At 46.1% G+C, this 11161-nt stretch overlaps 2 protein-coding genes across 2 annotated transcripts; one reads left to right on the top strand and one right to left on the bottom strand.

Annotated features, from left to right (window-relative positions):
- Positions 1–663: 663 nt before the first annotated feature.
- Positions 664–3450, bottom strand: ndufaf3 (NADH:ubiquinone oxidoreductase complex assembly factor). The gene is made up of 5 exons (XM_067239967.1): positions 3323–3450; positions 2725–2920; positions 1717–1783; positions 1424–1524; positions 664–1306 (listed from the first exon to the last, which is right to left on the bottom strand). Exons 1-5 carry the CDS (start codon positions 3409–3411, stop codon positions 1211–1213), a joined length of 549 nt encoding a protein of 182 aa, XP_067096068.1. The 5' UTR covers positions 3412–3450; the 3' UTR covers positions 664–1210.
- Positions 3451–3794: 344 nt separating this feature from the next.
- LOC136950793 (NCK-interacting protein with SH3 domain-like) lies at positions 3795–10679 on the top strand. Its single transcript, XM_067245267.1, has 13 exons — positions 3795–4113; positions 5002–5114; positions 5301–5496; positions 5640–5715; positions 5897–6477; positions 6571–6741; positions 6848–6934; positions 7042–7180; positions 7447–7527; positions 7691–7819; positions 7992–8081; positions 8189–8361; positions 8477–10679. Exons 1-13 carry the CDS (start codon positions 3943–3945, stop codon positions 8699–8701), a joined length of 2232 nt encoding a protein of 743 aa, XP_067101368.1. The 5' UTR covers positions 3795–3942; the 3' UTR covers positions 8702–10679.
- The last annotated feature ends 482 nt before the right edge of the window (positions 10680–11161 follow it).

Raw genomic sequence — 11161 nt, 5'->3', positions numbered from 1 at the left:
TTAACTTCTATCAGATCTGCAAAGGTTAACTGACTTGATTTGCTTGGAAGCAGCTCTTAGATTTCCCAGCATGCTCTACTTTGTAACTGTTGACCACATTATTGTCGCATTTGTCGTCATTGCAACTGGAGTAATGTCCATCTGTATTTCTTTCCCAATAAATGTCTCAATTTGTATGACTTGTGTGGGGTTGCATGTCCCAGTGTGCCTGCAGTGTGTGGCTGAGGACAAGATGATTATGGATGAATCAGACGTGAACACGGAGGGATTAGTGGATACCATTATCCAGCAGATTATCTCTGAGAAGGCCAAAGACGTTTGAAAGATGTTGAATACTGTGTACGACTGCATTCTTAGGCAGACAGAGGGGTAGAAGGTTCTCGGAGGGGAGGGAGGGAGACAGGCACACAGACAGACAGGCATAGAGAAATTAAAGAATCTTACTGAAGGGCAATCCCAAATCCCTTGGGAGGCATCCATCCATAACATTACAAACATTTATTTAAGGAAATAATTATTGAAATATTGTTCTCGTTACTTCTCCCTCTCAGTTAGTTCATGTTAGTGCTGCGATCCATAATTAGCTGATGTAGGGAAGACTTGTGATTATGATTAACCACTGATTATGATCATATTATACTCAACATAGGAACATGTACAAAGTCACACTATGATTGTTTATTGCTTTGGTGGCATCAACATACATTAAATAAATACTATGTATTGAATGTATTCTACATTTGCAACGAGTCACATTTAAATATGGACTATTAAACGCTTTAATCAGATCCAACTCCTTTTCTAATTCCTCAAGAGCTACCCTCCTGTAGGATTTAATTCCTAACCCTAATCCAGCATACAGCTTTCTTACACTTCGCTGGTTGATGAGCTCAATCATGTTCGTTACAACTGGGGTGGGAGTGAAGTCCTAGAGCAGGGTAGATCCTAAAAGGGTTTGACAGCTCTGGCTTAAACCTTCCCTTTCGATTTTCTCTGATATAGTTTTACTCCACCCTACACCCCCTCCTTTCTGTCTGTCTGTCTCTCTCTCTCTCTCTCTCTTTCTCTCCCTCCCTCACACACACGACCATCCATTGGAGTCAATCAATTTGACCAGAACAAGGCTTGACCTGTGTCTGATCTGGCAAAAAAAAGACTGTTAGATCCATCAGATCCACTACACAAAACTCGAGGTCACTTCCTGTTGTTGTTATTCCAGTTCAGTGCTGACAGGGATTGGAATCAAACCTGCAGCAGTCACTCTCCGCTCACTAGTCAGGAAGTTGAAGGTTGCACACGCATTTGCCTGAACAGAGGAGAGTGAGAAGGAACACTATGAGGTCATATTATTAGACAATGTTATTCTAGCAAATGCTGCACAGCTGTGTGTGTTCGTTCCCACGTGGCGAGGGTGTCGACCTACCGTGTCTTGCACTTCCACAGCGATGCCTTTAGCCTTCATTAAGGCGAGGACTTTGGGATCCACCCTCTCACTTCGTCCCCCTGTGCCCAGGACAAGGATCTCTGTGTGCACAATAGAAGACTAAATATAGCAAATTCAAAAAGAAAAGAATACAATAGAGTAGCATCTCTAGATTGGGAGGAGTGAATAGTTACTGAAACATTGCCGTTGTACTACACCCAAGTACGAAAGTATCAAAAGATTCAAAGTATCTTAATGTTATAAATGATAACGAATAAACGTAGATGTCTCACCGATCCGAGGCTCTAGCATGTGAAAAAGAGCCACGCTCTCCACTGTGATGTCCTTGTGGCTGCCCACCTGCAGAGGGGGAGAGACAGAGGAAACTCACTGGAGGTAACAAGTACAGAGCCCCCCTGTACACCCTGGTCACACGTGACTGTTTTACATTTTTACATTACATTTAGTCATTTAGCAGACGCTCTTATCCAGAGCGACTTACAGTAAGTACAGGGACATTCCCCCCGAGGCAAGTAGGGTGAAGTGCCTTGCCCAAGGACACAACGTTATTTGGCACAGCCAGGAATCGAACTGGCAAACTTCGGATTACTAGCCCGATTCCCTAACCGCTCAGCCCTGACTCCCTGTTTGCCCACATCCAACCAGGGCCGTAGCCAGAATAATATTTTTGGGTAGGCCTAGAAGAATATGGATAGGCATCTTTTCCGTTTTTTTAACTTATTTACTTTGCGATGTGCACCCGGTGCATAATTTTTCTGAGATATTTTCGTTTTTGGGTAGGCCTTAGAACAAATTGGGTAGGCCTGTGCCTACCCAGGCCTACGCCCCTGTGTCCAACATCCTCAAGTCCACAAACAACACCATTCTGGGCCTGGATCTCCAACAACAACAACAACACCGTCTACAGAGAGGAAGTCAAAGTCTTGACAACATGTTGCCTGGACGACAGCCTCTCTCTCTCAGCTTCCTGAGGACAATCAGGATGTTTGGCTTGTTTAACAAAACTATCATCAACTCCCACAGGTGCAGGCAAAACAACATATTTATAATTATTCAGACTACATTTTGGGGGGCCACAAGGTGGGTCCAAGCTTATGTCACAGGCTTGTTGACCCTTTTTTATTGCCAGTGTTTTAAACTAACATTCTTCTTTTACGCCACTACGTAGCTGTTGCTTGGTGTCACAAGAATGTCGTTGTCCAGAATGACCTTGTGTTATACAGTGCACATGATAATACATGTTTTTTGACACTATGCCGATTAAAGAACTCGTTCCTTACGTTCCACTGCAGGATGGCTGGCGGCAGCAAGGCGCACGGCCCAAACACACGGTTGCCGTCGATGTTAAAACCTCTGGGACTGTAACTGTGGATCATGGCTCCACTGCCCGGCTCCTTCTGCATGACTGAGACTGTCGTCCGTTGGTACAGTTCATCGTCACTAGGTCCAAGTCTGTGAGCTCGGGCGAGAAAGGGGCTGTGGGGGATTGGGAACATCCAAAGTTATCGTAGCTTAATATAATTCATAACCTAATGGTGAAGTTTACCCCTTCCTATCTATGAAGGTGTTTTATGGACGTTGAGTGTTCGTTTCTGGTACGCGTAGATAGGCAAGCTTACTTGACTTATCAGGCAAACGCCATACTATAGGAACTATAGGAACGCTATAAGAGATTAACCTAGTTAAGTTAACACATATTACTTAAAATGATTTAATTATGTACGAATAATCCTTGACAACAATGCATGGTTAGCAGTTAGACAATGTACTTAGAGGACAAGGATGTCAAATTCTTTACTACAGCAGCTTGTAATTTAGCCAGAAAATTGGTGGTAAATGGTAAAGTACAAAACAGTACGAGACACACAGCGTCAATACCTTGTGTAAGCAGGGAATGCGCGAGAGTTAAGCCGGAGACCTTGTACAGATCTCTGGATAAACAACCTCGCACACATCGGAGTAGCCATGATCGCCACAAGAGCACCAAGTAGGACAGAATTAAGTGTAGCACCAGACACAAGTGGGGTTTCCGATAGTCAGAACAGGAATTCCCGATCACCGAATTGGTGATCTTAAGCTGCTGTTTGACTTGGTGGAAAGTAAAACACATTCCAAGACAGAAGGACCACGTGCTTCCCCTGCCAGGGCTCTACGTAGTATCATAATTATGTAAACTAGATATGTCTTTATGTAAATTGTTCGCAGGCCTACTCTAGAATTGATTCAACGGTCTGAATGACAGGGGGCGTCTCCTCTAAATGGGCGTGGCATATGTTGTTTTGCGTGCGCGCCCCCTGCTGTGTTTACTGTGAAAGAGTGCAAGTTGGATTGTCATGTAGTAAGCAATACAGAGGACGCAGGATTTATTTACTCAAGTTGTAAATATCCATTTTAGGTTGCCGTCCCCAGGGTAAATCGATCAATGAGGTAACCGTGTTATCTTTTGCGTGCATTATTTGGCTTTTAAAGAAATTTACGGAGGGATTCGAAGCCAAAGTATGTATCGGTCTCTGTATGCCTTTCGATCCGCGGAGCCCAACTCGCTTCAGTTTGCGGCCGGGGAGAGCTTTCTGATTCTGGAGCGAAGCAACAAACACTGGTGGCTTGGATCTCGCTGCACCTCCGGTGAGACGGGATACATCCCCGCATCTTATGTCGAAAAGATTCAGGTAGGAGGTCCAATTTCAATAGTTCATTTTCCAAGAGTCAGCGTTGACGTGGATTTTTTTTTCTCTGACAGAGGCAGTTTGCCATGCTAGTGCGGTATTAGCCTTGTAACCTCCATTATCGACTCACAAACTAAAGAACGAGCAAGCAAAGGTGGCTTCATGGATTCTATAATATTTTTACTTTAATGTGCTTGTCAATAGTTTTCGGAACGGCGTTGCTCAATTTGTGCAAGGGCAGATCAACCCCATTGGTTTCATCAGCACCGTTAAAAAATAAACTGACATTTGGTGAGGACAGGGTTGAATCGAGAACACTTGCCAAGTTTGCAATGCCATCTGCTGCGTGCCGCAGGGCTCGTTGTGACAAGAACTAAATAAATGAAAAATGCCCCGAAAATGCTGCGACGCATCTGTGTCACGCGCAGTTGGAGCTCAGACCTCATGACACGGGTCCCTGGAGACCAGTACGGGGAGCAGCCCGAAAAGAAAGACGGTAGTTGCCCATGGGGACACCAGTGACAGCCGTAACTGCTGGGTCTACAGTGCTCTCATTCAGATTGTATAGTGCCAGTCAAATGTCGGTTAGTACCGCAGCAGACTGTTAACGAGCATCTTTAGTTTTCTAAGCTGCTTGGTCCGAGTGCATTCCCGTTCCACAGCCAGTGTGAGTAGCTTGATGTGAGCAAATGTGATGCTGTACTGAGTGTTTGGTGCATTCTCATCAGGCTTTGATCACAGTTAGATAACTGTCCCATTTTTTTCCGCCTGAAGTCCCCTTCTCCCTCCAGCCACACAGATATGAGTTTTTGTCCAGAGGCTCATTGTTAATGCTGTGATGAATAAATATTTCACACTCTCTTTCTTACGCTCTTTCTCTCTGTCTCCCAGGCCCCAGAACAGGATGATGTGTTGCAGTCCATCGACAGAGCAATCGAAGGCATCCATAATGTGGCCATGAAGAATGGGGGCAAATACAATCTTGAACAGAGAGATGTCCTACAGTCAGTCTTTTGATACCAACATAATTATATTGCATTACACTACAACTAACTCAATTATATAATTATATACGTTGTTTGACATTAAATGGTGTCTAATGTGCTGGCTTGAGTATATTCAGTCCATATGGAGTGGAATGTTGTCCTGGGGCTTCCTGTCGGTCTGACTTCCTGCTGTCTCTGGGACAGGAAGTTGATCCACCACAGGAAGGAGACCCTGGCACGACGAAGCCCGACTCCATCCAAGCACGGTCTGCCCTCCTCCACCAGCGAGCTGTCTCTCACCAACACCCCTCAGCCCCCCAATGGGCTCAGTCGACGCCAGGCCAGCGTGCCAGTGTCAGGGAGTCTGGAGAACATGCAAGGAGAACAGGGCTTTTACCAGGTCAAGTGGACCAGAGTAACATCTCAGACATGGGCACGCGTCACCAACACCCACTCTGTCCTGTGTCCTATTGGGGATGTTTAACGTGGCGTGGTTCTGTTTGTCTCTCCTCCTGGTTCTCCCTCTGTCTTCCTCTCATTCAGGTTCCTCCTCAACCTCGCCGGGCAGCGCCCCTCACCCCACCCCCCCCTGAGAAGCAGAGAGCTACCAGACGTCCAGGTTAGCTCCTCATCTTCGCTGATCTCTCTCTTTCTCTCTCTCTCGGTCCTTTCTCTCCTCTCTAACGCTCTCTCCCTCCATGAACTGCAACCCGACTTCATTCACTGTATTCTCCTTGATCGTCCTCATCCTCTCTCTCTCTCTCTCTCTCTCTCTCTCTCTCTCTCTCTCTCTCTCTCAGCGGCACCAGACATTCCCTCCGAAGCGTCATCTGTGCCTCCCTCTCCTGGCCCCGCTCCTGATGCAGGCTTGGGCCTGTCCCCAGCCGTTAGCTCAGCTTCTCTAGACTCCAGCTCCTCCCACTCAGTGATCTCCTCTGATATCAGCCTTCCCAGTGTGGCCAGCACCCCGCCTCCGGTCCCAAGTCGGGTCAAGCCCCCTGCCCCCCAACCTGACGACACCCACCCCCACCCCCCACCACAGCCGCTTCCCTCAAACAGAGGCCCTGCACCTCAGCCTCCGTCCCAGACCCAGCCCCAACCTACAATACCCTTACAGCCCAGCTTGGATGACCAATCAGAAACAGAGTGGCCCGTAGCCCCTCCCCCTGTCACCGAGAGTCCCCTGGGGAGCCCCACCAGGGCGGAGCCCTTTCCCATGACGACGGGGGCGGAGCTGATCGAGCTGGTGCGTAAGAACACGGGCCTTAGTTACGAGCTGTCGCGAGTGGCCGTCGGCGTTGTCGTGGGACACCTGCAGACCGCCTTACCTCAAGCCTCCTCCGACTTAGAGAAAGTCCTTCTCTCACTGGTGGAGAGCAAGGTCAGACTTGTAATTGTTGGTTGAAATATCCACTAACATAATTTTTTGCTGCGAGCTGGGTAGAGGTTACAACTGCCACCGCTGTCGTTGTAGGATTTGGGTTCAGCGTTGCCGCGGGGCCAGGTGTGTCACGATGAGCAGCGTCTGGAGGTGATCTTCGGCGACCTGGCTCGCCATCGCGAGGACTCCCAGCAGCGCAGCTGGGCCCTCCACGAGGACCACACCCTCATAGCCTGCTATCTGGAGGAGCTGCTGAAGATACTGGTGAGACAACCGCTCGAGTCGCCTTTTGAGTGTGAGAGAGTTTGCGTGGGTCAAGTTACACAAGCTGTGGAAACAACTGTAAACGTCTGAAGAATTGTGTTCTCAGACCGACGCAGACCCGGAGGTGTGTAACAGGATGTGCAAGACCAACCATTCTGAACCGGTACTGTCACTGGTCTCCTACTATCAGATGGTAAGAACCACTTTGAGGGAGACCTCTTCAGTAAAATCTCTCAACAGAATGTGCCAGAATGTCCTCTCCATGACTCACAGCTCTGTGTCTCCTCGCTGACCTTGTAGGAACACCGTGTGTCCCTTCGCCTGCTGCTGCTCAAGGTGTTCGGAGCCGTGTGCAGCCTGGACGCAGCCCTCATCTCCACCCTGCTCAACTCCATTCTGCCCATGGAGCTAGCCAGGGACTTACAGACGGACACCCAGGGTGGGTCCCTCTGCTCCTCCCCCTCCCTCCTCCTCCTTCCTTCCTTCCTTCCTTCCTCCTCCCCCTCCCTCCCTCCTCACTCCTTCCTTTCTACTGACAGTCCCCAACTCCAGAGCCCCTTCAACCCCTTTAGACAGATTTAAATCAAACAATTTCTGAATAATTACAATGGTATGCTTCTTCACGTCCATGTTCCCTGTCCTGAGTTCTCTCTTTCTTCTTCTCCTTTCTTTGATTTTCTGTGCTTCTCTCTCTGTCTCTACCAGAGCACCAGAAGATGTGTTACACTGCTTTGGTGCTGACGATGATCTTCTCCATGGGTGAACAAGTTCCCTATCACCACTACGGTAAGAGACAGAGAATTTGTTTCATAACTTACTTCTAAAGCCACCTGATAGTAAGGAGGAGGAAGTAGTATAAAAAGTAGTAGTGGAACATGCGATTCCATTGTGTACTATGTTTCGCTGTGTCTCGTTCACACATGCGTATCTCTTCTGACCTGGTCCACAGAGCACTTGAACGCAGGGTTTGTCCAGTTCATTCTGGACGTGGTGGAGGAGGGTCTTCCATCAGATCCCACTGAGCAGCTGCCAGATCTCTGTCTCAACCTCCTCCTGGCCTTCAACCTGCACCTCTCTGGTGAGGGAAGCTTTTGAAATACAAAGCCCAGCTGGCTGTTATTATTTTTATGGGTTTGGATGGTTGTTATTTTGCGTATAGTGTTGATGTTGCTATGGAAACATTGTTGTGTTCATGAACAGCTTTAGGTTTTGAGAGGTTTGAGGTTCCTGAATTTGTGATTGTCCCTCAGTGCCCAGTAACAACGTCATCATGCAGACCGTAATGAAGAAAAACCCTAAGATCCTCACAGAGAAAGTTCTGCTGCTGCTAAACAGAGGGGGTGAGACTTTTTAAACTTTCTCAGATTTTATCACAGTTTTCTGAATAAAATTTGACTTAAATGTGAGAACAAATTTGTTACACTTTTCTTCTGTATTCCGACTCCAGATGACCCTGTGTGTGTCTTCAAACACGCCCCCCCGGCCCCACACTCCGTCCTTAAGTTCCTCCAGGATGTCTTTGCCAGCCGAGAATCTGCTGACATCTTCTACCGCACTGACATGATGGTGATGATTGACATCATAGTTCGACAAATCTCTGACCTGTCACCTGGAGACAAGGTGGTTGCCTAGATACAAACACATTCACATTCTCTGCTACGGCACCCATGAGTCTGTTTGATAAAAAGAAAAAAAAGCCATAATTTCTTAATTCTCTCTCGTTTTCTCCCTCCAGTTGAGGATGGAGTATCTCTCCCTCATGCACTCCATCATGCGCTCCACAGACTACTTGGAGCACCGACACCGTGTCAGTGACCTGCAGGGGGCGCTGCGCATGATTCTGAACGAGGAAGCAGATGACGAAACCCTTGGCGATGGGGGTGGAGCCACGGCCAAACAGATGGATAAACTAATAGTACAGCAGGTCTATAAGGAATTCCCCCAACTGAACGAAAGCTGAATAAGACACTTGTGGCCTTCCCCACAGTAGCCTGCTCTGTTATCCTGTGGAGATGTCGCTGTCTATATGCTTTGGGTTGACTGGTTAGCTAGCTGTGAGAACACATCAGTGTCTCCTCTACACTAATTTAGGCTAGATTATGGCTTGTCCTAGACTAAATCACTCTTTCAAGAAGTCTGTTGAAGATGGGGGTTGTTTTTAGTTTGGGGTTAAGATTAATCTAGACCTGGGAACCCGGTGGTAACGTCTGCTTCCTTAAAAGGGAAATAACTACTCTGAGTAGCTTGTTTTCCTGATAGCATACTGTATTCTTACACTGTTCTTTTTCTGTATTTTTCTGTGTTTCACTCTCGCTCTTACTCCTTGCAAGGTGGCATGGCATCACAGTAGGTTTAAAGACAAAAGTTGTGTTCACTTATCTGTGGTCCTGACTCTTAACCTGAAGCATAGCTTAACTATTGCTATCTGCGCTAATTGCTTTGTGCTTGGCATAGCCTAGCCTGGGAGGCCCATCTGTGTTGTCATGGTTAATCTGCTCTGGCAGAGTGGTCTGGCCAAACTCCCGTTCAAACAGATTTCCCTCTGGTACAAAGTGCCCTGCCAATCGCAACCTTTTACCGAATACAGGACTGGTTTAATATAATGACAGAACAGAGAAGCACCATGGAGGCATTTTGGTCATCAACGAAGGTGGTGTTTCGTTCGCTATACAATTCTATATCACTGGGTCCAGGGGGGTTTGGTCTGCGCCCCTTGATAATGCCAGACTACGCATTTGCAATTTGGCCGTGAAAAGCTCTACAGAACAAGTGTTAGACAAGTCCTGGTCTGTGCTTCTGCTAGGATACGGCTAGCTGCAGAGTAACAGTATTATAAAGCAAGGCTAAACCAGTGCAATGGCTGCTTCTAATACGTCTTCTAAACCAGCTCTGACTACCTGTGTGGACTATGACTGAAAGGGAATATATGTATTGTTAATGCACTTGTTGTTAATGTTAAGGGATTTTCAGATGGCTCAACCTACTCACTTAACTTGTTTTGTAGTTGTATTTTTTTTATGTTTCATGACAGTAGTGGTGTTTTGGCTGGTGAGAATCGTGGTGTTTTGGCTGGTGAGAATAGTGGTGTTTTGGCTGGTGAGAATAGTAGTGTTTTGGCTGGTGAGAATAGTGGTGTTTTGGCTGGTGAGAAAAGTGGTGTTTTGGCTGGTGAGAATATTCTCCACTATTGTCCCAAATTCAACACCCGACTAGTCAGTTTGAGGCTCACTTAACAAGCGAGGGCCGTCCACCCCACACCAGTTCTGTAGTGACCAGTGCCGGCCCAAGCCTTTATGGAGCCTTAAGCAGAATTAACTTGGGGGCCCCTCGGTGACACCAATACAATATATATAATATATATATAATTTTTAAATGAAACTGTAATTTCATGTGGTCTTGGGGGCCCTCTGGTGGCCACGGGGGCCCTAAGCAGCCGCTTAGTTCGCTCATGCCTTGGGCCGGCTCTGGTACTGACCACCGTGTTCTCCAATCCTTATCCGTTTCGGACACTAATTTAGTTAATTCACCACACGCCCTCGCATCTGTTACAGTGATGTCTCTTGGTTTCATATCTTATTTTTTATTACTTAACACTTGGTTTAATAAGAGGCATTTGAGGAGGTGTTTTGTTTGAGTAACATAAACAAATCACATACACAGTTGGTTTTTAATAATGTCTATTCTTATATACTGTATGTGTGTTCATGAGTGTTGATCAGTAAATTAAGTATGAGTAACCCTACATGTGATTAATGTATGTTTTGTAAATGGGTTTGTGAGAGTGTTCGTCATTTCCCCTTAACCACCACCACTGTGTCATGGTAACTACTTAAAATATATTTTCTAAAAGAAAGATAGAAAATGAAATGGTTGGAAAGGCGATATGGGGTCAACTGTATTTTCCTAATGTTTACAATGCAAATAAACATCTCAATTAAGTGTATTGTTTGTCTGGATTAAACAGCAGTTAGGACTATTAATTACAAGCATTGCATGTAGCCTATATTGGCTTATTGTTGTAGTTTAGGATGTGTACATCCTATTGAAGACATGTATACGCTACAAATTTCTAGCAACAACATGAACAAATGGGAATAAATGAGCAACCATGGGCCATTTGCTAGACGTTTGTTAGTGTATCGGTCTTGAATAATGGAAATGTTTTGCTAAATGTAAATACACCCAATGGATATAGAAGTAGTCTACCGTACATGCTTTTTAGTATTTGAAATTACGTAGGCCTACAGATTATAGGATAATAGTATTTGAGTTTACCATTATATATTTTGGTGAACCGTTTAGGGCCCTATTTATATGTATAGCTTTAACACATACACTTATGCTTTAACAGGGTAGAAATGTACTATTCTGGTCGGACAGCAATTATAGACGGACAAAGATCGTGTATGGTGTTGCTGTA

Source organism: Osmerus mordax, chromosome 1 (assembly GCF_038355195.1).
Source record: "Osmerus mordax isolate fOsmMor3 chromosome 1, fOsmMor3.pri, whole genome shotgun sequence".
Taxonomy (NCBI): domain Eukaryota; kingdom Metazoa; phylum Chordata; class Actinopteri; order Osmeriformes; family Osmeridae; genus Osmerus; species Osmerus mordax.
This window is presented reverse-complemented; position numbering and strand designations above follow the sequence as displayed.